Source organism: Melanerpes formicivorus, unplaced genomic scaffold, assembly GCF_026170545.1.
Source record: "Melanerpes formicivorus ecotype bairdi unplaced genomic scaffold, bMelFor1.0.p_v2 SCAF_49, whole genome shotgun sequence".
NCBI classification, from domain to species: Eukaryota; Metazoa; Chordata; class Aves; order Piciformes; family Picidae; genus Melanerpes; species Melanerpes formicivorus.
The window spans coordinates 2,174,514-2,201,184 of record NW_027142401.1 but is presented as its reverse complement, the minus strand read 5'-3'; the positions used below and the strand labels follow the sequence as shown (position 1 = coordinate 2,201,184).

General features: G+C 42.6%; 1 protein-coding gene and 1 long non-coding RNA gene across 2 annotated transcripts; both read right to left on the bottom strand.

Moving 5' to 3' along the window:
* Positions 1–1,648: 1,648 nt before the first annotated feature.
* On the bottom strand, positions 1,649–22,933 carry COCH (cochlin). Its single transcript, XM_068160313.1, has 11 exons — positions 22,804–22,933; positions 22,679–22,723; positions 18,331–18,487; positions 11,869–12,002; positions 10,355–10,420; positions 8,498–8,542; positions 8,265–8,412; positions 6,953–7,056; positions 6,012–6,238; positions 4,055–4,571; positions 1,649–3,353 (listed from the first exon to the last, which is right to left on the bottom strand). The coding sequence occupies exons 1-11, from the start codon at positions 22,826–22,828 to the stop codon at positions 3,178–3,180; spliced, it is 1,644 nt and encodes a 547-aa protein (XP_068016414.1). The 5' UTR covers positions 22,829–22,933; the 3' UTR covers positions 1,649–3,177.
* On the bottom strand, positions 18,512–22,646 carry LOC137452131 (uncharacterized). The gene is made up of 3 exons (XR_010989975.1): positions 21,895–22,646; positions 21,586–21,687; positions 18,512–20,434 (listed from the first exon to the last, which is right to left on the bottom strand). It is a non-coding gene; the product is annotated as an uncharacterized lncRNA (long non-coding RNA).
* Positions 22,934–26,671: the final 3,738 nt, after the last annotated feature.

Genomic DNA, 26,671 nt, shown 5'->3' with positions numbered 1-26,671 from the left:
ACAACAAACTATTGGAACTTCATAAATGTAGGTTGCTCTGAGATGTGCACTAGGAAGAATGAGTTCTGGACTGTGTAAGCTACTGTTTAATGCAAAATTCAGGGAGGTAGAAATACCTAAACCACTAAATTCACAATCTTCTTTGCCAAGGGAAGGAATCAGGGTTTTATTTTCATGTGCAATGGTATGTTGTCAGTTCTGGTGTTGCAAATCTGAGGCCCCCTGAACCTCATGAGTATTATGTTGGGGGGGAGCAGGGCACAGAGAAGGGTTTAGGTTGCAAGAGACTTCTTTTAAAAGATCGTCTAGTGCAGCCCCCTTGCTCTGGCTTTCATCCTACAATTCTTCATCAGTCTTGCTAAAGAACAGAATTGATCCCCTGCAGCCCATGTTCTTGACTGACAGTTGATGTTCTCAAATGGAGCTTGCACAACTGAGGGCAGCTGCAGCTCTGTGAATGTTCTTTATGTGCCTTGACCCAGCAGCATAAAACTGAGCCCTCATGCTCTGGCTTTACTTGCCTTCTTCCCCAAAACTGAACTTCAGATCATGACTGCTACCCTCTACCACCCTTTGGAGGAAGAACACTTCCTCCAAACTTACCTTCTACTTGCATCACAGACCCCATTCTTTCTGCTGAGGCTCTGTATCTCACCAGCTCTCAATCCTTTTATCCATAGCTCACCAGTGTTTCTTTCCAGATCCAAACTGTGCTCGGAAATACTTGCTGACACAAACTTTGTGTGCTTAAAATATTACTTTCTGCACCCACTTCCTAGCTCAGTGCAGGAAGGATGAGAGTGATGTGGTGTCACTATTTCATCACAGAATCCACCAGGTTGGAAAAGACCTCAGAGATCATCAAGTCCAACCTCTTACCTAACACCACATAACAACTAAACCATGACTCCAAGTGCCACATCCAATCTTTTTCTGAAGACCTCCAGGGATGGGGACTCTACCACCTCCTTGGGCAGCACATTCCAATAGCAAATCTCTCTTTCCATGAAGAACTTTCTCCTCACCTCTAGCCTAAACTTCCCCTAGTGCACCTTCAGACTGTCCTCTTGTTCTCTTGGTTGCCTGGGAGAAGAAACCAACCCCCACCTGCCTACAACCTCCTTTCAGGTAGCTGTAGACAGCAGTAAATTTTCCCCTGAGCTTCCTCTTCTCCAGGCTAAACAATCCCAGCTCCCTCAACCTCTCCTCATAGGGCTTGTGCTCCAGACCTCTCCCCAGCCTCATTGCCCTCCTGGGAAATGGAAGTGTCTGGCAGGTTTCGGTGCCTGAGATGCCCAGCCCTGCTTTTTCCTTGATGAACAAACAACAAGAGTAAAGCTGCCTCCTGCTGTGCCATTGTAAAACCAAAGTGGGAAGGAAAATGTGATTGTAGGAACAGGCCTGCCATTTATACTGAGAAGATTCAAGTACCATCCTACCTAGGGTGAACAATAACTGAACCCCTGATAGCACCTCATTCAAATGAGTTGAGCAAACAATATTTTTGCTATTTAGGAATTATTTAGGATTTCTTGCTTGTGTAAATTGGGATTTTTAGAGAATATAGACAGGAAGCATCACCTGCAACTTACTCAAGCTCTACTCCATGAGGTTTTTATGTTACAGGGTATAAAAACAGCAGCCCCAGTTTTCTTGCAATATATATTTCTATAAAAAGTTTATGAGCCAGATGAATTCGACTTTTGCACAAGGTTGATACTGCATATGAGTTTATACAGCAACAGGCTGAATGCTCTTTTCTATCAACACATAACAAAGTTAAGAACAACAATTAATAGAAAAACACAGGGCATCTTTGGCATTCATGTTTAGTGTAATACAGAGCCAGGCATAAGTTAAGAAATGCACAACAGAAGCCTCATGAATGCAATCCCTTCCCTCCTGTTCCATAACTACTGTGAATTTTACAATCAATAGCAGGGGAAAAGGAAAAAGGGAAACCCTCGTTTGATAGACAGTGCTGTCTTGTTTTCTGCTATGTATTTTATTTGCAAACCCCTTCCTTTTCTGATTAATACTTGAAGTATGTTATTCACACCGGGAATCTGGAATATATTGGTGAATACTGCATCATTTTAACCACATGCATGTAGGCACAGATATGTCACCATCTTCTTAGGTATGGAATCCAATTAAAGCCTTTTTCCAAGAAAACCTTTCTTCTTTAAAGATGTTTTGGCTAGCATGAGAAAGTTGTTCTTCTGGGAGCTACTGACTCCCACTTTCATGTCTGCCTACTTGCCTCTCTTCTAACCATGTAACCTGATAAATCAGTTAGGTTTCAGTGCCTGAGGTACCTTTGAATTTGAATGCTTCAGTTCCCAGTCTGTGATCTAATTTGATCTCTGTGCCCAAGCTTCCAGTCTCTATCTGTCCAGCCACTAACAACTTTGTAAAATCAAGACAGTGTAAGGCAAAGACAGGAAAAAACATCAGAGATATCTCCACTGACTTCAGTAGTATCAGCTGATATGTGAAGATCCAGATCCTCAGAAAGAACTACTGTGCCTTTCAAAATCTGTGCCAAAAGAACCAGACAACAGAAACCTGTGGTTGGAACTTAAATGTCTGTTATCATGAACTTTGCCAACCACATGGCTGTATCATTCACAACAGCCAAACCTCAGCTAGTAAAACCAGACTGTTCAGCTACCATAGGTCAGGTCTTCTCTTAAACTGCCTTGCAAAACTGATGTTGGGCAACAGGAGCACTGAAAGTACTCCATGCTATCAGTGAAACTTCTTCAGAAGGTACAGAACCTCATCTGTAAGCTATAGAAGGCTTATGGAAGAGAGTAATACTGTGTATTAAAAATAATACCTTTAATTCACAACATCTAGCAAGTGACAGCAAAAATGTCAGAGCTGTATTGTTTCATTTGCTGCTATCTGATAGCCTTAAGTGCACAATATGAGTAAGTTTAAAGTATGAGGCTAGTATATATGTACTGAAAAGAATACCTGTTGGCCAAATTCTGCATTCCAGTACAACTTCTAACAAGGTCACAAGAATCCTTGACTGACTACAGCAATGAGAAGTAGCCTTTCTTCTTTCCTTAAGATAGCATACGCAAGGATAAAGCATTTGTATTTTGGAAGGACCATTTCAGTTTCATGTTTAGTTTCAAAGTAGTAATATCTGAGAGCAGATTTTCTTTATTGTCTAGACTCCAAAAAGTCTTTACAGATGCCTCTAATAATATCAGGGACCATCTGTTCTAAGCCTGTGAACTCCCTAGTGAAGAAAGTATGAGATTCTCTTGGTTCAGATGCCATGTCCTTCAGATCATCCAGAGGTGCCCAGGCAACACCAACGGAGAAGACTGTTATTCCTACAGTGAGGGGAAAAAAAGGGAGTTAAGGACATGTATGAATACAAGGAAAGCAGCCAGTCCTAAATCCATTAATCTGTTGCAGAAAAGGGTGTTTCAATACCTGAAGTCTGTCAAGGATTATTAGATTTTTCTACCAAAGGAATTAGAAGATCTGTCTCAAGTGAAATTCCTGAAGGAAATCTGGGCTGTAGTAAGAGCCAGTACCTTAGCTGGTTCTGTAGTGGCGCATACAAGTGTACTGGCTACAATGCCAGTCCTGAAACAACACTGAGTACAGTGATTTGTGCAAATGCATTTGGATCCTTTGTATGTGCTTAGGGCTTTCAAGCATCAGCAGCCCAAAAAGCTTTTGGCCAAAACTACTGTTGGAGAGCTGGAGTCGTGCAGCATTGGATGGCATCACTGATTAAAAGCCAAGCTAAACTTTGAACCTACTAATTTCTCTCCTGTTTATGGAAATCAGGCTGGGTGTATGTTTTTCAGTGAGCTGCTATGGGTGAGTCTACTCACACCTGGCTCCATAGCACTGGGGATTTTTCATCCTAATGGAAATTAGTTGTATCTTACTGAATTTAAAACAGATAGGGTACTTGATTCACACACTGGGCTGTATCTACACACATTGAAATCTTAACATTTGCTATACAGCAGAAATAGGACGAATCAACTTCCACCTCTCTCAGAGACACATCATTTACCTGCTTTCTGTGCAGCAGCAGCAGGTCCTCTGACATCATCATAAGACTGACCATCCGTCAAAACAACGAGGAAGTTTTTGTTAGGGCTGTCTTTCATCGGCCCAAAGACATTTCTGGTCGTGAAGGAAATGGCATCACCAGTGGCAGTGCCACCGCTCATGTAGCGGATGTTCCGGATCGCCAAGAGGACCTTTTCTTTCGTGGTGTAGTCGGTGAAGCTGAACTCAGTACGCTGGTCGTACGTGAACTGCACAGCTGCAATCTTGGAGCCGATGTCTGAGATCTCAAAAGCCTTTGCCACGTTGCTGATGAATTCCAGCACGAGGCGGAAGTTGCTGTCTCCAATGCTGCTGGAGCCGTCTATCAAGAAAGCGATGTTGACAGAGTTGTAGCACGTCTTGCTGCACAGCATCTGCTCATGGGAGCACAGCTTTTGGACGAGAGGCTTCACATATTTGGTGGTGCCAAACCAGGTGGGCATTTGGTAAGAGAAGAAGCCGTTATTTCGACAGACAGCCTGTTTGGAAACAGAAAGCCAAGAAGTGACTATTGACACAGCTGCTGTGCAGGCAATAATCAAACACTGATGGTTTGCTTTCAAAGGGAGATTAGAAATGGAGCCAGACTGGGCATGTCTGGGGGGCGGGGGTGGTGTTTGCTTGTTTGTTTGTAAAGAAATTAAGGACAAACATCTGCAGTTGAAGTAGGTGACAGTTGTAATACAGACCATTTTGTCCCCTAATAACACCAAGCCTGCCCCTGACCTCTAGAAAACTCAAATAACTTCACTTTATTTGTAAGAGTTTTAACAACTGGAATGAATTGGGTTTTTTTAAGTGAACAAAGTCTTGGGTGCTGAATATACAGAGGATTGAAAGTTGTCTGACTTTGCTTCTACACTAAAAATTAGGTTTGTGTATTCTCCCTTTGGTTTTAATCTATCATTTCTTACGAACACAGAAGTACAGATTGGTGGAAATATAGCTTCAAGTCATTTAAAGTAACTTTTTTTTATCCCCCCTCCCCAGCTTCTATAGGATATATGTAAAATGCAATATAATTGAGAAAGTGAAATATAAAACCATCTCTTCAAGCTAATTTATCTGGCCAGGTTCAAAAGAGAGCAAGGGAGGGGAGGGCTCAGTCATCTAAGGTCATGTCTTTCTGTGCTTGTGAGTATGCAAGAGATGGACCTGCCCTCAGTAGTACTAAGGCAAATGATCTTGTCCCTGGAAGCAGCAGAGCTATAGTGCTTTGGTCTGGGTCGTACTCTGAGCTGTGAATTTTCTGCTGAAGTTAAACATATAAAACCTCTCTGAAAAATGAGGTTCTCTCACCGGCAAGTTAGTTAAGACCTACATTAGAAAGCTCATGAGAGAGCAGATCTGTGTTGGAATTCCTACTCTAACTCATCCAGAGTGATGTCTCAAACTCTTCATCCAAGATGAATGATTTGCATGTGGACTTACTAGGATGTGTTCTTCAGTGCTTCCTATCCTCTTTCTAGTGAAAGTAAGTAAATAGTCCTTCACAGATCAGGTACTGAGAGACATGCTTCCCTGCCAGCCACTTTAGGATAGGAGATATCATGCCTGTCTCTTTTTGCCTTTGACACCATCTCCTACTCTGATATGTAATTATTATTCATCTAATTACAAAGGCTAGGCTCTACATCTTGGCCAAGACTCTGAACTGGGAGGACAGTACCAGCCCTTTGGTACCTTCATGTAGCCCCCTTCAGCAGCAACACCCCCCCCCTACCCCAGTTTTTCCATAGACTCTTTAGCGATATTCTTTTAGATGACTTATAAGAAAGGATATCTTCCCTGCCACTTTTGAGTAACTATTTTAATTTGGTATCTACACCAATATGTATAAAATAGTTAGTTCCTTAAGTTTTCAGCAGCATTTAAATTTCTCTCGAGTCACTGAAAAACATCAACTGATCTTCTCTTACTTTGTCAACAAACCCAATGTCTTGTACCATTCCCAGCTCCTCTGTTGTGGGTTTTGCTACAGATACAATGAATACATTGACTCCAAATTCTCTGGCCACTATGCCAGCTTCTTCTATATCATCTGAGGGCCAGCCATCTAAGAATACTACAATGATCTTGGGAATTCCTTTGCGTGCTCCGCTTTCTGAAGAGAAGAATTTCTGAGCTGTGTGCTTCAAAGCTTTCCCTAGTTTTGAACAGAAAAAGAAATAATGCAATTACATTTTGATACCAGTTTCCTACATGAAATTGTGCTAGATTTTGGTTATGATGACAGGTGTGTGTGTGTGTATATATATATATAAATCTATGGTCAAAGCAAAATAGTGTCCCAGGAAGTGTAATAAAGCTTGAGCAACCTACAAGTTAAAAGTGAACACAAACATACCCCAACAAATCCAAACTGCTCCCACAAAAACAAACAATCATCCTGTCAGATATAGATGAGAGAGAAACCACTGATATTTTTTCATCTGCAAGTCTAGTAGATGGATATAAGCTGGAACCCAGGAGGTTCCACGTCAACATGAGGAGAAACTTCTTTGCTGTGAAGGTGGCAGAGCCCTGGAGCAGGTTGTGGAGTCTCCTCTGGAGACTTTCAAGACCCATCTGTATGCATTCCTCTGTGACCTGCCCTGGGTAATCCTGCTTTGGCAGGGTGGTTGGACTTCATCTCCAGCAGTCCCTTCCAAGCCCTACCATTCTGTTATTCTGTGATATTATTGCCTGCCAAATGAATTGGCAAGAAGAAAGCTGAGAAACTACTTTAACTGATCTTGTGAAAAGTAGCATATTTGGAATGTCCATTTGGCACATCTCTTATTGTAGCTCTTTCATCAGGAACTCAAACCATCACTGTTACTAGTGAAAAGCTGGCTGCTTTTTAAACACAGAAACTCACCTGTATTAGAATTGCCTCCCCTGAAGCCTAGCTCTTTTATGGCAAATAAAACTTCTTTTGCAGCAGTGAAATTTTTCAGATTGAATTCAATTTTGGGATATTCACTGTGGAAATACCAAACAGAGTAATAAAGTACATGGTTCGCTTTTCATACCACTGTGGTGTTAGCAAATTAAAATACAGTCTGAATAATTCCGCTTTTGGTAACACACACTCTTCTTTATGGTCTCAATTCCTGAAGTGTAAGTATTCTCACTTAATTCTCACAGTCCTTAGCAAAAGGAATTCTTTAGCTGAGTGGGTAAATTGAGAACAGGTTGATTCTTACACATACCAAGGAACTGATAACATCAAAGTGAAAATATACACAAGGAAAAAGTTTAGGAGAGATATTAAGCTAAATGTATTTGTGCAACTGAAAATCAGCAAGAGCAAGGCTCGTTTCCCCTTGGTTTTGATGCTTGAAGTGGACAGATTGAATTTTTCAGGATGGAATTAATCACATCCTAGAAGAGGCATGCAAAGTGGTTCGGATGGTTTGCGCTGTGAATGTGGTCTGTCTTTCTAGTGACTACAAAAGCAAGGCTAGCTCGTTAAATCAGACACAGGCATGTACTCTGCAGCTGTCTAAAGGCAAGGTGGAGGAATAGACTTTAAAGATTAGAATAGAGTAGAAAAAAACCCCAATGTTAGTCTGACAGATGTTTTATCTTAAAGATTTCTTTGTGCTTCCTTTATTCAGAAGCAATTGCCAAAGCAGTTAAGCCTTGAAGAACTGCTACTGCTGAGATCTAGCAAACAAAGCTGTCTTTCCAAAACATCTTTTACTAACACATGACTTTCAGACTATTTTTAAGCCTACCAACATGCATAGTGACCATTTACAACGTTAAAATGTTAGTAACCTACAGGGTGGCAAAAGCAGTTGTGTTGTCTCTGCACGTAGCCATTTGTGACAATTCTCTACAGTTTTTGAGGAGCTGTCTCTCCTTTGCAGAGTGCTTTTTGCTGTCTTACTAAGATAAGCTGCAGAACTGTCAGTGGCAGAAGGGATGTTAAAAATCTGACTGCTCTCTCTCTATCCAAATATCAAGTACCACGGAGACAGAAGATGACTGAATTTCTCCATGCATTCCCACACAGGGATTTCTCAGTGTAGCACAGAGCAAACAGTACTACAGCTGGGAAGAGTTTGCTTTCTCTTGCTATTCAGCTGCCAGCACCGTGTGAATGCTGTTCTGCAAAATAAAGGGTGATAAGTTAATTGATTTCCCTTATTAATCAGTTCTGTTTTGTATAGATCTGTTCTTACCTGGCTTGTACAACTCCAACATGAGGCCCCTCTGTGCCAATCCCCAGCATCATGGCTACTTTTCCGACAAAGTTCTTCTGCAAATTGAATCTGCGTTGGCCGATATTGTAGCTTCCATCAATGAGAAATGCAATGTCAGCTTTACAGTCTGTGAACATCCAAAATAACTAGACTTACTTCACATCAAATAAACATCAGGGTTTTGCTTTGCAGAAGTAACTGTATGTTCCTACCTTTGTTTCCAGCCTTTTTATCAAGCAGCTTCTTAGGTCGTTTACCTTCAATGAAGAAAATAGCATGGATCATTTAAGTACAAGATGAACAGTCAAAAGTGAGTCAGAAAAAGCTGAGACTCCAAGAATTACATTGCAATCTATCTGCACTAAGAACTATGAAATGGTTTAATTATTAAACCTCATAGAATGGCTTAGGTTGAAAGGGACCTTAGAGATCATCTACTCCAACCTCCCCACCAGATGGCAGGGACACCCTTCAACTAGACTCAACTTCTCAAGGCCTTATCCAACCTGGCCTCAAACACCCTCCAGGGAGGAGGCATCTGCTATCTCCCTGGGCAACCTATTCCAGAGTTCCACCACCCTTGCACAGAAAACTTCTTCCTTAAATCCACTCTCCCTCAACTTTAAACCTTTCCCCCTGGTCCTATTGGTGCATACCCTTATGAAAAGTCTCTCTCCAGCCTTTCTGTAGGATCTCTTCAGGTATTGAAAGACAGCTCTAATGTGGTGGGTTGAGGTTTCCCCCCCAGCATTAACTTTGGCAGACCAACTCAGAAGCAAATGGAAGCTGTATTTACAAGCAAAACCTACACTCTCCAATGGAATGCAATGAATGTGTACAAAAGATACAGGATATTATACAGATATTTGCAATTAGCACACAACACGAAAACTCCACTGGTCAGAGACCAGGGAAGCTGTTCCACTGCCCCCCCTCCCCTATCCCACAAGAGAGAAAGGTGCAGAGAGAAAGCAGTGGGTTAGACTTAACTAAAACAGCGCAGCCAAGGTCAGCTGAGAAGCAGGTTAATCTCCCCTGAGCAAAGCAAGCAGTGAGATCAGAAAAAGAGCAAGAATTATTTTGGTACAGCCTGTCTTATTCTAGATATTTATCTGATGAATTTGTTTAGGAGAATCTTTTGTTTTCCTTTCTACACCCAATAGTGACTTACTTATATTTTTCTACTTTTCTGCTCAAAATCTGTAACTAAATTTTAAAGGCATAGCCTAAACCCACCACACCCCCAGAGTCTTCTCCAGGCTAAATGGCACCATCTCCCTCACCCTATCCTCATAGGAGAAGAGTTCTTTGTGGGCCTTTTGGATCATTCTTTGTGGCCCTCCTCAGGACTCACTCCAACAGCTCTGTGCCCTTCATATGATGGGGGCACCAGAACTGGATGCAGTATTTGAGGTGGGGGTCTCACAAGAGCAGAGTAAAGAGGCAGAATCTCCTCTCTTGCCCTGCAAGATGCAGCCTAGCACACAATTTGCCTTTTTGGCTGCATGAGTGCACTGCTGGCTCATGGGGAGCTTCTCAATCATCAAAGTTGCACGACTACTGCTTTGCTCTGTAGAGAATATTCTTTTCCAAATGAAACAGCAAACTGACTTGGACTGTAAAGCAAACAGTCAATTCACAAGACAAGATCCAAGTCTGGTATTTATATAGCACTAACCTTCACAAAAACTCATCTAGCCTTTCACTGGCAGCATTGTCTATGGAGAAATTCACTTACATTTTGGCCATGTAAGTCTTGACAGTACTTAGCTGTTGAGTAGTTCTGTAAGAACCAGTGCATTGCCTATCTGCTTGGTTGCATAATAGGAATATTATATGAGGTTATGCATTGAAGTCTTTCTTAACCTGCACTAACAGATCAACAGGGTCCTCCATTACAAATTATTCCTCCTTTTTTGCTGATGAAAGATACAGTGCAAAACCTCATGTTGTATGCATTTGTTTCTTTACAAATAATCAAGTCCTATGAACTATGTCATTTTAGTCAGATCCATGCACTGTGGCACATCTTTTCACGGGAGGCTTCCCTTGTTGCAGAGGTCTCATACCTGTAGAAGGACGTGCTGTTGACACGGCTCGCCCAACTGCTTCCAGTGCTGTGTTCTTGGTACCTGCTAAAATATTGGAAGATAATCTTACTGTATCTCACTGTGTTTAGATGAAATTGCAAGTGCTTGAATAGTGCTGTATTTCATAGTATCATAGTATCAGTCAGGGTTGGAAGGGACCACAAGGATCATCTAGTTCCAACCCCCCTGCCATGGGCAGGGACACCCCACACTAGATCAGACTCGCCAGAGCCTCATCCAGCCTGCTCTTAAACACCTCCAGGGACAGGGCCTCAACCACCTCCCTGGACAACCTATTCCAGGGCTTCACCACTCTCATGGTGAAGAACCTCCTCCTCACATCCAGCCTGAATCTCCCTACCTCCAGCTTCATTCCATCCCCCCTAGTCCTATCACTACCTGAGATCCTGAGAAGTGCCTCCCCAGCCTTCCTGTAGGCCCCCTTCAGATACTGGAAGGCCACAATGAGGTCACCTCAGAGCCTTCTCTTCTCCAGACTGAACAGCCCCAACTCCTTCAGTCTGTCCTCATAGGAGAGGTGCTCCAGCCCTCTGATCATCCTGGTGGCCCTTCTCTGGACACGTTCCAGCACCTCCACATCCCTCTTGTAATAGGGGCTCCAGAACTTATTTCCAATAACCTTTCTTCATCTTCTGTCATTAGCTACTCTTGGAGTAGGACAAGGGTCTAGGCTGATCATTGGTGCCATCCAGTATTGCACTCCTTGCTTTACAAGTAATAAACTTCCCCTTTGAGCCATCTGTATTTGAAACAGCAGATGAGTAATTGCAGCCTATCTAGCTGATGAGAGTTTTTAACTATAGCAGATGTTATTTATAGCAGATACATTCAGGATTTGATCTGGAGAGGTGTATTTCACCTATAACCTTGCCAAAAGCATCTGTAACTCCGAGCTCTTAGCTGTCAGTTTCCAGTGGACACTACACAAATGTTGCTAGTTTTGGAGACATTGAGGTGAATTTCAGCTGTGTAAACAATGAGAATGCATTCAAGAAATGTTTGTTTCACATATTTTAAGATAATATACCAGAAAACACATGCTTTCATAATTTTGAAGGCCCAACAACATATATAACCTGTAAGCTTCTGACATATTTTCATGAGGGTGGCTTAATCTTATCCCGGTGGCAGAGAATGATAACTGGTTTGCTGACTTAGATCAGCTTAAACTGCCATGGGACAGCATTGTCAACTGCCTGCTATCATGTCATTATGTTCTAAATAACTGTGATCCATTTGTACATCTTGGCTTCTGCTACAGACTAGCTACCAGCTAGACTAGCTGGAAAAGTATTAAGTTGTGAAAAATGGAGATAAAATAATGATAAAATAATAGTTCAAAGTGAAAGCTTTTGCTACTACACCTCAGATAGCAATCACATTTGTTTGTGGATATAGGAACACTAAAGTGTCCTTAAGTTCTGCTAATATGCCAAATGTAGTTTAACAAAGAATAAGTGTGATTCACCTACCAGTCACAGAGAAAGATGAAGCCCATCGAGCAAGCACCTGAGACTGGATCCCATTAGCATTTACAGCAGGGTAGTTCTCCTGTCCTGGAAGAGTCTGCACCCTTACAGCTCCTCCTGCACTGGTGATCACCCCACTGAGATACAAGAAGAGGTATAAATCAGTCACCAAAAGAATGCAATACAATTATACTATCATTAGTATATTGGGTGCTAGTCTCCTTAAGAGAGGTTCAGGCTACAGCAAGCTATAAATGCATGAAAAGACTTTTTAATGCAGCTCTTCTGCAGAGCACCACATGGGCTTAGAAAAGGAAGTCAGGAAATTCTAGAGTTCTGGCAGTGTTCAGACTGGCACAGAGGAGTGGTCTTTCAAGGACATAGCAATTCCTAAAGGAAAGAGCTCCAGCAAAACATATTTGGTAAACAGTGAATAAGTGCCTGTGCATTTCCTCAGAATGATTTCTGTCATTAAAATCTGCTTTAGTTTTCACTGCTGTTCTTTACTCCTGCAGATTTTCCAGGAACAGTTTTCACTTTCCTTACTCACTGTGTTTCCTAGTACTGCCAGCAGTGCTCGACAGCAACTTTATAGAAGAACTGGCAGTGCATTCTCTTGCCTAGCTTCACTATTAATAAATCATAATTTATACCTAAGTGGTATTTTTACTCAAAATGCACACAAATTAAACAGAAAAGCAGACAGATAAAGCAGCAGTCCAGTATCTCACTGCACAGTAGCTTATGGAAAGAAAGTATGCTGGCCAAGGGCAGCAGAAGATACAGGAATGTCTTATGACATACCAAAATTTCATCTAAAACATACTTAATCTGAACTGAGGTAATGAGTAGATAGAAGCATTTGAGACCCTCATGTATCTCCTCAAAGTAAGCTGCAAGAACTGTTCATCTTTTCTTTTTTAATGTTTTCAAGAAGCCCACACATCAGAACTGATGCATAGAGCACAAAGAGATTCTTCCAGACACAGGAAATGAGCACTATATTACAGATAGCTGCAGTCAGTCATCTCAGATAAAGCAGTGGGAAGCTGGATACCATCTCCTCTTAAAAGAAAGAGGAAACACCTGATTATTGTTTTCTTTTTTTTTGGTAAATGTTCCATTGTTTCTTAGAACTTGTAAGAGTAGTGACAGATTTGACTGATGAAGAGAGTGCTGTTAGCAGCATGCTGATAAGATGTTGACTTAATTTTGGATGTTGGAGGTGAAGCCAAGTGGCTGTTCAATTAAATGGGCTTAGTTGTAAGTGAGATCAGTAAGGATCAGCTAGATAAAATCATCTAAAGATAACAAAACATTGTCAGAGAAATACACAAAGATTGTTTTTCCTCTTCTTGTCTAATAGTATTAAAGAGCAAAGAGAACATAGACTAAATGTTCTATGCCAAGGAGAGGTCCCAAGCCCAAAGAAAGCACCACTGCAGCTTGGATGTTTAAAGTAGTTCATACTGAGCTGATTTGTTTTGCTGTTCAGAAGCAAAAAGTTTGCTCAGAAACTCACCTGGTATATTTTTATGCTAATCATTATGCTCCTCATACATGGCTTTAGCTAGGATATCTGCTTTTTCAGCACAAAGGAGAGAGCAGAAAGATGAAGGCCTGCCATACTACACAAGAATGTATTTTTAACCCCAAAGTTCCTGTTGCCAACAGAGTGCTGGCTGTTATAGCAGCTGGCATTTCCTATTGGATGAAAACAACTGTTCTCTGGGACTTAAGACAACTGAATTACCTGGATTCCCATCTTTCCTTCCTACTACCAGCAGCTGCCAACTCCTTCCACATGACCTGCTTTTCTCCATCAAGCCAAGAAGCAGCATCCTCTTTTCTAAAGTGCAGTCTTCTACTGCTGCCCACTTGCCTTCAATCACCAATACAGAGCTGTTCAGGGTTTCATGCCAGCACCCTCTGGCAACCTAGGTTGTCCTCCTTTTGTATCCTCTGCACCACTATTGACTTTGGCAGAAAAGAAGCCTCAGCAGCTGAAGCAGGCACTATACCAAAGTTTCCCTGGGGATCTACAGCTGCTCAGAAGTCCTTCTGGCCAGACAGCTTCTGTCAATATTCTTGTAGCAAATACTAGGACAGCTTAGAGGCCATTTGAGTTTGTGGTCACTTTGTGGCCAGCTTGGTAATACCATGGTATGCTTTAGTTAATGCTTGAGTTCTGGGACCTCAGTGCTTAATTAGAAATAGTTCTACCCTATGGCTAGTTAGGAAGGTTGTGGAAAAGTTTATATGCTTATTTAGCATCTTAAAACTATCACCACTGGGCTAGGTTTCTATTTAAGGGAATTTAAGGGAATTGGCACTGCAACAGAACTGCACAAGCTGAGAACCTAGTCTTTCATTTGACCTTCTGATTATTAATCCAATTAATCACTCAGTGGTAGATTTAACTCCACGCTTCATGCCTACATAGCGTCACAGCCTGGTTCTCCATTCTTTCCCCAACAAATGAATCTTTTATCCTTCTGCCCAGAAAAAGAAAAGCATTAAACAAATATTCTATTCCCTGAGAGTAATTACACACAAAATAAGAAGACAAAAGCCAAGTATAACGAACTAAAATGAGCAGAAAGCTTATTCATCTGTAGTATATGGAATTATTCCTACCTGCTGAATTCTTTGCATGCATTATATCATGGGGTTTTTTCTGTTAGTTGCCTCACAGAAATGGAATTATTCATAGGAATAAATATTATATGGTAAGCCTCAGTTTGGATCCAGTGCACAGACTGGAGTGTATGTGAAAGGGGGAACTGATCCATACTCTCAATTATTTTCCACTTTAAAGAGTAAACAAGAGCTGTTCCTGAGTCTGATGCTGCTTGAAACACTCTGGCTGCTCTCTCTAACAGCAATAGTCAGTGTAGTGGCACTGGCCAGGTACTTCACAGTACTTAGCATATGGAGCTATACTGCACTCACCTTGCAGTGCATTGTGGAGTATACCTAGTTTTAAACTAGATGTGGTTGTTTCAGTTATTTGGAAGAAAATTTGTAACTTCTCATAGCACATACCTAGTTACAGCACAGCTACAGCAAATGACATTGATTACCCATTAGCAACGTCATCTTGGAGCTGCTTTGACACCAATAGAGAGTTTAACCATTGCAATACAGAGCAAGAAGGAACCAGGTACTTTGTACATTTCTGTTGGATTTTGCAGCCTACACTGAAATTAGAGAACTAAAGAGCTACCACCTCTCCTCTATTCATCAGTTCTTTTCTACCAGGACTAATATTTAAGGTTGCTGATAGTTGTGGTAAAACCAGTGAAACATTAAGCAGCAGATTCTGTTCTGAGCACATGAAACCAACAGGACTAATAGCCCCCAGCAGAAAAATAGTCTTCAGAGAGCAGCAGTTCTCCTAAACAAAAGATTTTCACCTATAGTCTGCTTTTTCAAAACACTCTGCTACAGTTTATCATATTCCAGAAGACTTGAACATTGTTAATTTACATCCCTACTGGAAGACACCGATTAGAAGGATGGGTATATTTTATTCCCTTCATTGCTCTTAGAGTCCTCATTGTTCTCTCAGTGCCTGTGGAGACAGATTGTTAGATGCAGGTTTTACAAACAGGAGTGCACACATAGAATAGACCAGACTAGGTTGGAAGAGACCTTCAAGATCATCGTGTCCAACCCATCAACCAATCCAACCCACCTAAATAACTAACCCATGGCACCAAGCACCCCATCAAGTCTCCTCCTGAACACCTCCAGTGATGGTGACTCCACATTTCACAGACAGTATAATGTATATTGACACTCACTACAGAAAAGCATGGATTCGCCCCCCCCCCCCCCCCCTACTTCTATGCTGAGCTGGAGAACAGCAAAACAGTTTAGAAGGGACAGACTTCAAGGAAAAGCTTTATTACCTCAAGGAAGACTATGCAAATTTTGAAACCTTCATCTTCCATTTCTTGTACCTCCTGTTTCTGTAAAGTTGTTCCCCAGTAGTACCAGAACCAAGTCCCATGAGCTTTATTGGTGGGACTTTTCGAAGCGTCACAGTGGCCACTGCCATGAGAGGTTCAAGACCACCTCCTAATTGAACTGGAAAGTTGCAAAAGTTCCTAACCAAAATGCTCAAGCCTTCAGTCTCTTTGAAAAAGGTCTTCATATCAAGAGCTGTTTTTACCTTTCTAGGTAAAGACATCTTTGGCAACCAGTAGAGAAACAGAATGTTAAAATAAATGGCTGCATCACTAAATCCAGATATTGTCTTAGGAAAAAAAACCACAATGGAAAGAAGACTGTTTTCCTGTATAACCTTTTCAAAACAGACCTTTGATCCAGACATTCTTTCACAAACATTTGATATAGTCCTAAACTAGGAAAGAGGAAGAACTGAAGTTTAATTTAAACACTCATGAGGGCCCTTAAAAACCTCACAGAATGGCAGCATTCTTTCATTTTAGAGAAGGCTAAAAAGGGAACCTCTTCAGGATTGATATAAAACACAGAGATGTGTAATCATCTTCAAAACTGACTCTTACACTTCAAAAGCACATACACAAACCACCACAATACCTCCAAGTTCTTTCGAGCTATCCCTCATAGTACTGTAGCTGTTACTCTACAGCATTTGAGACATTCTAGGCAGTGTTTCTGTTCAAAATACTTCTTTAAATCAAACTTTAAAAAAAAAATACTTTGCTTTAGCTTATTTCAGAGGTTAAGTCTTATAAAAACAGCCTGAATTCTGAAAGTCTTGTGAAAACCATAACAACTTTCTGCAGCTTTTCTGCAAGGGCAGTAGTAGTCTTATCTGGAATATACAGATAAGATGCTGTGATTTTTGTTTGACTGTAGTTTGTGTGTACATTAACATAAATGTACCTAGAAGCTGAATAAAACTTGTTTTAAGAACTTCAGTCACACTCAGAGATCCTGGATGACTTCTTGTGCAGTCCACAAATGCTAATGAAATCTTCATGGGAGTAGGATATTTAAAAAGGTCTCTGTAATACAGCATACCTCAGCATAGTGACTTAGAGCAAGAATGCCTCTTGAAACCAACTCAATTTGGATTCAATGTATGATGAATTGTTCCTTTTACATACATTCAGAATACTTCATGATAAAATTCTCAGAAATTAGGAAAAAATAGGCAGGATAATCAAGAGGTGTTTAAGACTAGGCTGGATGAAGCTCTGGCCAGCCTGATCTAGTGTGGGGTGTCCCTGCCCATGGCAGGGGGGTTGGAACTAGATGATCCTTGTGGTCCCTTCCAACCCTGAATGATACTATGATACTAAGTCTGTACTTTTGCTGCAAGATAGGGTCAATTATAGTTACTATTCTAGACAAATGGATGTCTGGGTTTGGAAGCTGCACTGTCTGTTGCAGTTCCTATAACATGCAAAGCTATCTAGTCTCTGTCCTTACTGTGAGACTTTGTGTCTAATCCAAATTTCTGCTCCTGAAATGTCAGTCCTATTGTAAGTCCTAACACAGTACAAAATCCTGAATCTACTTTGTGGTGGGAAGCATACTGTGAAAGGTGTAAGTGAACAAGTATCATGCTGTGCAGCCAGTTAATAGATTAAGTTAGAAATCTTCCTTTAGTAACCAAAAGCTTTCTTGAAGTATTAAAATCAAAGCCTGAAACTCCCTGTAGACTGCCAGGCAGGAATCAGAACTGGGTTTGTCCAACACTTCCTTATTAAAAATTGATATGAGAATTCACCTTGCAAGAAGTAATTAGATCTTTATCCTTCCTCAAAAAACTCAACCTAAAAAACACCCCATCACTTCAATAAGCTACCTGCCAGCCTGTTTTCGTTTCCCTGTGGAATTATTATTGCTTTTCTAGTGACCTTTATTTAACATGGCTTCTCTGCATGTTTTTCTTGGTCTTTAGTTTTCTGTTTGATACAGAAGTGAATTCAGCTGTATGTTGGCCTAATTAAGAGATTGGGCAGTAGACTGATGCTGAGCCAACAGCTGTAAGAAGAGAAATGCTGTAAAAAAGGCATAGCACTGATTAAAAGTAGTAGTCTATGGACCATATTCAGTTAAATCACAGGCAGGTCAGTTTGCATTGGAGCTTAAACTTGAACAATATAATTTACATGGTATTTTTTATTCAGGTCAGAAAATGAATCTGACTTTATTCTCCAAGTAGTTACTATTTACACTGCATTCTTCTATGTCTACCAGTGACACAATCTTACAGTAAATATCCTCTATTGCTGTGGCACTTCAGAGAAAGTTAATAGTGGGTTTTGGGGATAACTCAGATAAATTGCAAGCCACTTAGCCAGTCTTTTCTTCCTTATTCTCACTTCTCCTAATAACATTCCATTGAGTTAATATATTGACTCCCAATGTCCGGGTATATCTTTGTTGTGATGGCATCAAAAGGTTAAGAGTGGCCAAACTATATAAACTTGCTTAACATTGACTAGGAGTCATCTGACTTACCTGTGTATGGCAGCTCCACAGACACTGGAAAGAGAGGCATAAACTCCATCCCCAAAAACATAAAATTGCCACAAAGGACAGTTTGCTGGGCAAAGGACATCTGCAGTCTCCTTTCTAAGATCAAGTCCTCTTGTATAGCATGTGATAGCAGTGGAAGCTAAAGGAAAAAGAACAACATGTGACCTGAAAATATTGAGGTGTTTGTTTGTTTTAATCTCTCTGCTATTTTCAAGCTTAAAGCAGTGTTTGATTTTGAAATGAGATACAGTGCTTCATCTTCTGCTTCAGTACACCTGTAAAGATATCATTGAAGCTCACAAGTGTACAGTTACAACAAGGAAGAACACATTTCAAAATTAATTATGAGGAATTGTGGCAGGAAAAGGTGGAAAGGGTTAAAAAAAAGACCATCAAAATAATATGCAAGGAATATTACTGGAGGAAAAGCCATTTACATCTGTGATTTTACTGCAGAGACAGAAGAGTTAGGTGAAGACCTTTGAGTGCTGGTGGAGCACAAGAGTGGTCACCACTTTACAAAAGAGAAATGAAATTACTCTAGCATCCCTATAGAAATCTGCTGTCATAAGATATCTATTAATTACTTGGAAAACTGAACCTTCTCTCCAGTGGCATTCATGAAGCAGGTTGACAGCAACATTTTGCTCAGTCTCTGCAATAAATGGTACTGACCCCAATGTAAAAAAACCCAAATACCTCTTTGTTCCAGTAATATAGCAACATCTAGAACATATCAACTCTCTGTAATGAAGTTTACTTCATCATCATAGTGCAAAGGACTGCCAGACTCACCCCGTGAGACAAGCTATTTATTCAGCTGAGACAAGAATTTTTCATATAGAACTCTGACTTTGGTGGGGTTTCCCCCCCCCTTCTTAAGAGCAGCTTCTGAAATGATCATCATTGAGCTCTTATGCTTGCATGTGTGCAATGAAGGTATGCAGCCACACATCTCTGCCAGTATACAATTCTGATGGACAAACTGGTACTTTTTTCTGTTTGCAGACTTAGAGGTCATTATCTTGGATACTTGTTGCCATTCTTGTACTCCATAGGACTGCACATTCCACTGCTCTGGTAGCAAAACAAAACAGGCTAGAGGCTGTCAGGATCCTTGTCTATAATGTGAGAAGGCAGCTTCCAAGGGGAGGGAGCAAGCTGCTGCTATGTCAGCTGAAGCACTCACGTACTATAGACAAGAAGCCTTAGCCCTTTGTACTTCAGCTGGATCAGCACAGAGCTAAAACTCTCCCTTGGAGGTGAATGATGGTAATTGGAAAATGACAATTCCATTTTTTGTTTTCCAGGTAGGTAGGTGCAGTTTTCTATAAGCTATAATTCTGTGACCGAGACTAACACTGGGAGTGTTAGGAGGAGTGGTTGGTGCAGGTTTAAAACAAGTACAGGATACCAAAATTAAGATGTAGGCTATTAACTCTACAGTGGATTTTGTTCTGCCTTGTTAGTTAACATATCAATGTATCATCAGCTATCCAACTTTTAACCACATGCAGTCCATATTAATCTGGTCTGAATATTACAGACTATAGAATAGGTCTTTACTAGCTTACATGAAGTATTTGGATATGATTGGTATGTATGATGTTACTACTAAAACTGAAGGTGGTTGTTTCTGTTAGTCTGTCCAAGATACTTCATTATAGCAGAAACCACTAAAGAGATATACAGAGTGAGACAAAACTCATATTTAATCACTGTAATTTAAGAATGCAAGAGCAGTGGAAGCATTTCTCTGTGTATTTATGTGGTCTAGTACTTTAAATCTGTGTCTTTTTGGAAGGAGGAAAGATAAGCTTTTAATTTACAGGAAGGGACCCAGTCCTGGACTGCTATGCAACCTGGACTCTGAGGACTAGAGACACAAGTTATAGGACATAAAATTAGGCTTTCAGAACTGTCATAAAATGACCATCATCCCATTCTGCTAAGACACATGCTCTTTAACCCTCATAGAAACACACTACATCAGGTTACACCATAAAACCAAAGAAAATAAACGGTATTTCTTCCTGATTTAAGCCATATTTAAAGGTAGGGCTGAATGTCTTCCATCGCTGTTGACCTAGAAAAGAAAAAAGAAGCAGCAGCTCACTTTTCTCTTGAAATACCCATCTGATAACCACGCTTTCAATCATTTCATCAGTTCCCATCCCTTTGGTGTCTCCTGCCATGTGCTCTGATTTGCCCTGAATAACCATTTCTTATGCTCTCTTTTAAGTTACTCATTTTTGACAGAGTCATGAATTTAAAAGACTCTAGAAAAATTAAATCTACAGCCAAAAATCTGAGCTTCTCTCTTCATGAAGTTTCCATGTGTTGCTTTGGGAAAGCAGAGTTTGTGTGAAGGACAAAAAAGTAAAATCCCTATGTACATTAAAAAAAATTAAGGATTGCCAACAGTGAGATGCTTTAGGAGCCAGAGAAGTACATTCTTGTTATGCTTCTTATTCCTCTTGGTGCTGAGTATTATTTCTTCACAAAACATGAAGATTTGAGGTCTTTGTCTTGAAGATTTAAACAAGCCTGCTCCTTATATTTTACACTAAGAATACTCCCACAAACCTTACTCATACTAGGAAAGCAAACACACACCAAACACGAAAACCCACCAAAGCCAAGACATCCTGGTAGAACTATGCCTGGTTATTTTGGAAAGTATGTGCACAGACTGCATACTGATTGATGTAATCCTAAACATGCATCCTAGACAAGGGCAATGGGATTTAAAAAGTGAAAAATAAATCTGGCCATGGATAAATCATTCATTGCCATCTGAAAATTGCCCTTTTCTGATCAATTTAAGGTCGCTTACCATCACACGCCACTGTTCACTCTCCTCTACAGTCACATGTATGGTAACTAGAACTGTTAAACTCAGCAGTATTTGAGTAGATATTCCTCTTTTCACAGGGTTATAAGGAAAGGTGTAAGTCCTTTAAAGTCTCCCCAAATATTCATGAAGTTAAGTGCAGTAGAATTGAGGAAAGTAATGTTCTTTCATTACTTTGAACAACAGAATTCAAGCACCTCTCTGAAAGGTTTCTTCAAGCTGCTAGTTCAATAACTAGGTGCTACCAAAGTTAGGCTCATAATGATGGTTAAGAGACGATATCTTACAGTTACTCTTCACTTTTTCTGCCACACACATATCCTAGTACCAGTATTCCATTTTGCCAGTATTCCCTTAATGTTATTTCATCTGTTTCCAGATACCTTCAAATTACAATGGCTTCTTCTCCAATCATGGGAAGAAGCATGACAGAAAACTTCTCACTTATTTCCTGAGAGATTGTTGACACTTCATCCATAATGCACCTGTAAAATAAAAGAAAAGGTGGCATGTTTTCCACTGCTATGCAGTTTTCTCCATTTTTAGTCATAGCAGTCTTGTGATATATTAGCTATTATTAGTTTGGCACAAAAGAATGCTCCAGATGCTTGAATACAAAACAAGCAGCAAACCCTGCTTCCTAACGATTGTGAAATTCTGAACAACCATTTAGGAAAACTTGAATCACTCACCTTCTGCAGGTCAGGCCTTTGTCTCAAGCACATTCTTCTGGAGGCTCCTGCCTTCCCTTGGTGAAAGGCTTTGCAGGAAAGGGCAGACTAACTGCTTGCATCCTTCTGGCCCGTTCTTTCTTCAACTGCTTCCTATGGCCCCTGGTTCCCATAGGTTGACTCTGGCTCCAGGAGAGCCGACTCTCCAGCAGCAGGGATGCAGTCCAACAGGGCACGGTGCAACACGCAGCCCTGCCTCACTACAAATCTTATGTTCTTTTGCTCGCCAGGTCAAAATGATGGCACAGCAGGTTGAATACGTTTTTAATCGGTTCCATAGTCAGAAGTATGCTGAAGATGCTCCAGTTGCCAAGCACTGCGTGAGTGCCTTTACAACACACACACACACACGCTCTTGCTATCAGTACTCCCGTTGAAGGGGACACTTGTCTGGCTCTTCAGAAGAGCCTGTGACAGAAGGGAGTTTAACCCTCATTCAGAAGCTTTCACGTACATTCTCTGTGTCCCTCTGCAGCCGACCCCGGGGCCACCTCTCGAGGACCCCGACACGGGAGTCCTCCCCGGCAGCCCCGCAGTTCGCACTGCTTCCGAGGGCGGCCCGCCCGCGGCAGCGCCTTCGAGCCGCAGGGCGTCCGTCGGGGACTCCCAGCGCATCCGGGCGCGCCGGGGAAAGGCCGAGCCGGTACCCGCGCACCGGCGGCTCCACGCGGGAGGGGACAGACAGATACAGTGCGAGGGGAAAACCCCCCGTAGGGATGTGAAGGAGAGAGGGCTGCTAACTCACCCGAGCTGTCGCTCCCGCGCACGGGGCTGAAGAGCAGGAAAGCGCCTGCGAACAGACAGGGAGCGGGTCGGGGCGATGCTCCGTGCCCGCCCCGCTGGCCCCGAGCCGCTCCCCGTGGTACCCACCGAGGAGAAGGGGCGTGAGCCACATGGCTGCGGGGCCCGCACACTGCGGGAGTCGAGAGCCCAAGAGAACAGCGCAGCACAGGGCAACCCTACCGCCAGCTACCGCCGTCTCCGCGCTGCCACAGCACCAACGCCAGCCGCCGCGCCCGCTTTAAACCTCTCCCGGGGCGCATGAGCACTGGGACGAGCGAGGGTGGCCGGGGCGGGCGGGAAGGAGGGAGCCGACGCGGGGCTGGGCGTCCCCATCGCTCGGCGAGGCCCGGCAGGTGCTGCCGTCCCTCCCCCGCCGCACCCCGCGCGCCTCGCACCCTGCCTGCTTCTGCCACCGGCCGCAGCCCAGATCCTCAGGTAACAGCACCCCAAAGCTCCTTTAGAGCAATGGGTTCAAGCAATTCACTCCTCTTCCCGGTACCTCACCCACTGCGAGCAGGCAGCGGAGTTGTAGGGATCTCTGTCGTTTGCCCTGCCAGATCTGCCTTCACACTCCTCTATTTCTCCTCCACCTGCAGCTTTTGAATACATTGTTTCAGGCATCTTTATTCTTGTTGTTGTTTTCGAATACTTTATTTCAGGTATCTTTATTCCACATATCTTAAGAAATACCAGTGAGCCGTCAGTTACTTTGCCACAGCATCTGGCCGGTCCTTGCTCGAAAGTGTCGGAAAGAGCAGATCTTTCACGAGTACTAAAGCGACTCGTTCTGTGCTCGCCCCCGGCCCCGCTCCAGGGCGGGCAGCGCTACCGAGGGCAGAGCAGCCGGTCCCCCGGGGCCGCCACCCCTCGCCCACCCGCCCCATGCCCGCCTGGAGAAACCGCAGCGGTGCTGTGGCCTCAACTCGTCCCGCTGGGACCTGCACAGAGGAGCTGGGGGGTTTAAACCTAATGCAGTCTTTCGAAGAGATAGAAATTACCCTAAACGAGCATTATTGTATCTTTTGGTTTTGGTTTAAAACGTTAGTGTAAATATGACAGGTAGCTACCTCATTGAAACAAAACTTTGCTGAAATTAAAGAAACCCCGCAAAAAAAAAAAAAAAAAAAAAAAAAACCAAATAAAAACCAAACCCCAAAATCCCCACAAACAAAACCCCCAAAAGACATTCCCCAAAACTCAAACCAACCAAATAAACAAAACCCAACCAAGACAACAAACCAAACCAAACTCAAACCCCAAATCCAGGCAAAACCAAAATCCCAAACCCAGACAAACCCAAAACGTGAAACAACAAAACTCCCAAACACCACCTCCTCCCAGAATAAAACAACCAACCAAAAAAACCTCAAAGCACACACAAAGAAAAACCCACCCACCAAACCCACCGAAACGAAAAGCAAATCAAACAAAAAACTCCACTTTGGAGCCTGCTTCTTTTTCACAGTTCAGTGCATACATGTGTATACTGCATGAAGTAGTAGGTGGCACGGGTCTGAGATGCTCAGCTTGCTCACGAATGGGTGGGAGGAGAGGCAGGAGCGCGTTTATTTCAACAAATGCCTTAAGATCGTGTTCTTTGCTGGCTGCCGATATTTGCTATTTAACAACTTCTGGAACAGAAATAAACTTTCAAATATAGGTAAACTTTCCAAATGCATAGGAATGAGACAGCGGATTTGCCGGGATAAAAAAAAATGAAGTGCAGTCAGCTCCGGGAGCGAGCGGGTGTGCCGGCAGCCGGCTTTTGGGAGGCAACTGATCAGCGCAATCGCTTTCGGGCCTTTCCTGGGTTTTAATAACTAGACGCATAACAATGTGCATTGTAAAATCTCTCTTCTTATAATGGTGTATAAATATATCTGAGAAATAAGCGATCCGTTCAGAGATTATGCCGCCCAGAATGCAGAATAGGAAGCACGACCGGATAAGTTATTCGTTAAGTTTTGGGTTTGTTTTTTTCTCGGAGCTTAATTCAAGCAAAGTGCAGAAGCGATGAGAACACGATCCCACCCCACCCCTGCAGCTTTGATCGTCCCAGATTTTTATGCGTCCCACACAGAGTAAAGCTAGCAGTGCTTCCTTCCTGACATGGTCTTTTCTGGGAGCGTCTCAAATGCGAAATTATTCAAGGTAGTTGGTGCAGATGTCAGAACTTCTGCTTCTCCGCATCCCGGGAGCTTGTCAGTAAATTACTGATGGCCAGCAGACTCCTTTCTCAAGTAGGAGTTCACCTTCGCCTTCGGTGATCAGTTAAAGAGTTGCAAATGGCCCCTGAGCTCTCCTTTCCCTAAGGTGTCTCTCACCGATGCGGAGGCTACTGTGTACTTCTCAGAAATGGCTCACACTTTCTGGGCAGCCCTCTCTTCACGGCTTTCTTAGAACTTGCTCTAAGAGTTTAGAGCTTGCTTTGAGTTTGCTCTCCTAGAGGATAGAGCTTGCTCTCTAAAAGAGAGAGACCAGGGCTTGCTTAACTTTTATTTTTTAAACTAAAAATTCGGGGAAGCCAAACGGCGCGTTGGAGAAGATGCCTGGTCCCCGGCCAGCAGCGCCGTTATCTTCCAGTTAATAGCAGTAAAGCGGTGTCCGCCTCGCTCCTTTCTCGTTCCTGGCCTCCGGCCGCTGCCCTGACAGCCGGGCTCTAGGAAGCCGGCGGCAAGGCGGAGCTCAAGGCCAGCCCGGGAAGGTGGGGGTGCATTGGCTTCTCCTGGGTTTATCTTATCAGGTGCCATTGGCAAGCTGCGCGCCACAGAAGCTGCTTTCACTCACTGTGTTTTGCAGCGGTCAAATGTCCCGGGAGCGTCGTCTTCCGCAGGTTGAGGGAAAGTCAGGAGAAACAGAGAGAAGCATCCCATTTATCCTGAGAAATACGGGAAATGCCTGAACCGAGGGACACTGGCTGTCGTACCATACTGTCCCACAGAAACCTCTCTGTCCTTTGTGTGAAGATCAAAAAGGACAGAAGAAAGTACTAATTAAACTTCCAGCGCTACATACCACTGGGTGAGTGCCCCACTCCTTGCAGTTCACTCACTGGGAAAATACACCCATCCTCACTGCAGTCTCCTTTCCTTCTTCTTGACATTTTGCTTTTCTCTGATTCCTTTAATCTTCTAGGGCTTTGTGTTTCTGCTTATCCCTGCATTCCTTTCAGACCTATAATGCTTTTCTATACACTTTCTTCCCAAAGGCTACTTAATTCATCCTCCAAATTGTTTTCATTGACTTTTGTCACTGACTTTAAGAGGTACTGAGCTGTACTTGAATTTTTTTGGTTTGAAACTACACTGCCTTGGGAAGGGCATTAAGGTGTTGTCAGGAATACTGGTATGAGACAGGCAAATGTGATGTGAGGTTGGTGGAGCAAGTGTGCATGCCTGACTCTGGGCAGCCACCTGTAGCAAGGCTTCAATAGAGCAATGGTGCTTCAATAGAGGCAGCCCATTTGAAGGAACCTTAGTGGGGATGTGGCAAACATCACAGTGCCTGTGGGCACTGCCCTTTTTCAGACACCCCTGGGCTTGATATATTGATCACCTTAGTTTGGCTTCTTGCATAGAATGGGCAAAAGGAAGCAAATGACTGGTGGAAGCAGTGCCAAAGCAAAGACTAGCACCAGACTTTTGGATACTCTTTGAGGTGACTGGCAACAGCCCTGCCACAGTGTCTGGCAGGAGAAAGGCTTGTGTATGTACATGTATGCTCATATATGGTATTACACCACATCAGAGTGCAGGCTGAAGCACTGAAGCTCTGTCACCATTCCTGCTCCACTCCTGAAATATTCCTTGGCAGATCTCTGGCCCTCATCACCCACCAGGTCCCCAGACAGGGCTCAGTGTAGGGTTTACACCAGCCCAGAAACTGCATCATCTTCTTCTTTTTGGAGGCCAAGAGTACTCACACATGTGGACATGTACCAAACCATGGCAGCTGG

What these genes read in the sequence shown, in the direction of transcription:
- COCH (XM_068160313.1), bottom strand. Translation starts at nt 22,828, where the DNA reads ATGTGGCTCACGCCCCTTCTCCTCG. An exon ending in TGTGGAGCTGCCATACACAG is followed by an intron (nt 12,003 to 18,330) that starts GTAAGTCAGATG and finishes CTTGTATCTCAG; the next exon opens with TGGGGTGATCACCAGTGCAG. An exon ending in GGGAGGCAATTCTAATACAG is followed by an intron (nt 6,239 to 6,952) that starts GTGAGTTTCTGT and finishes GTTCAAAACTAG; the next exon opens with GGAAAGCTTTGAAGCACACA.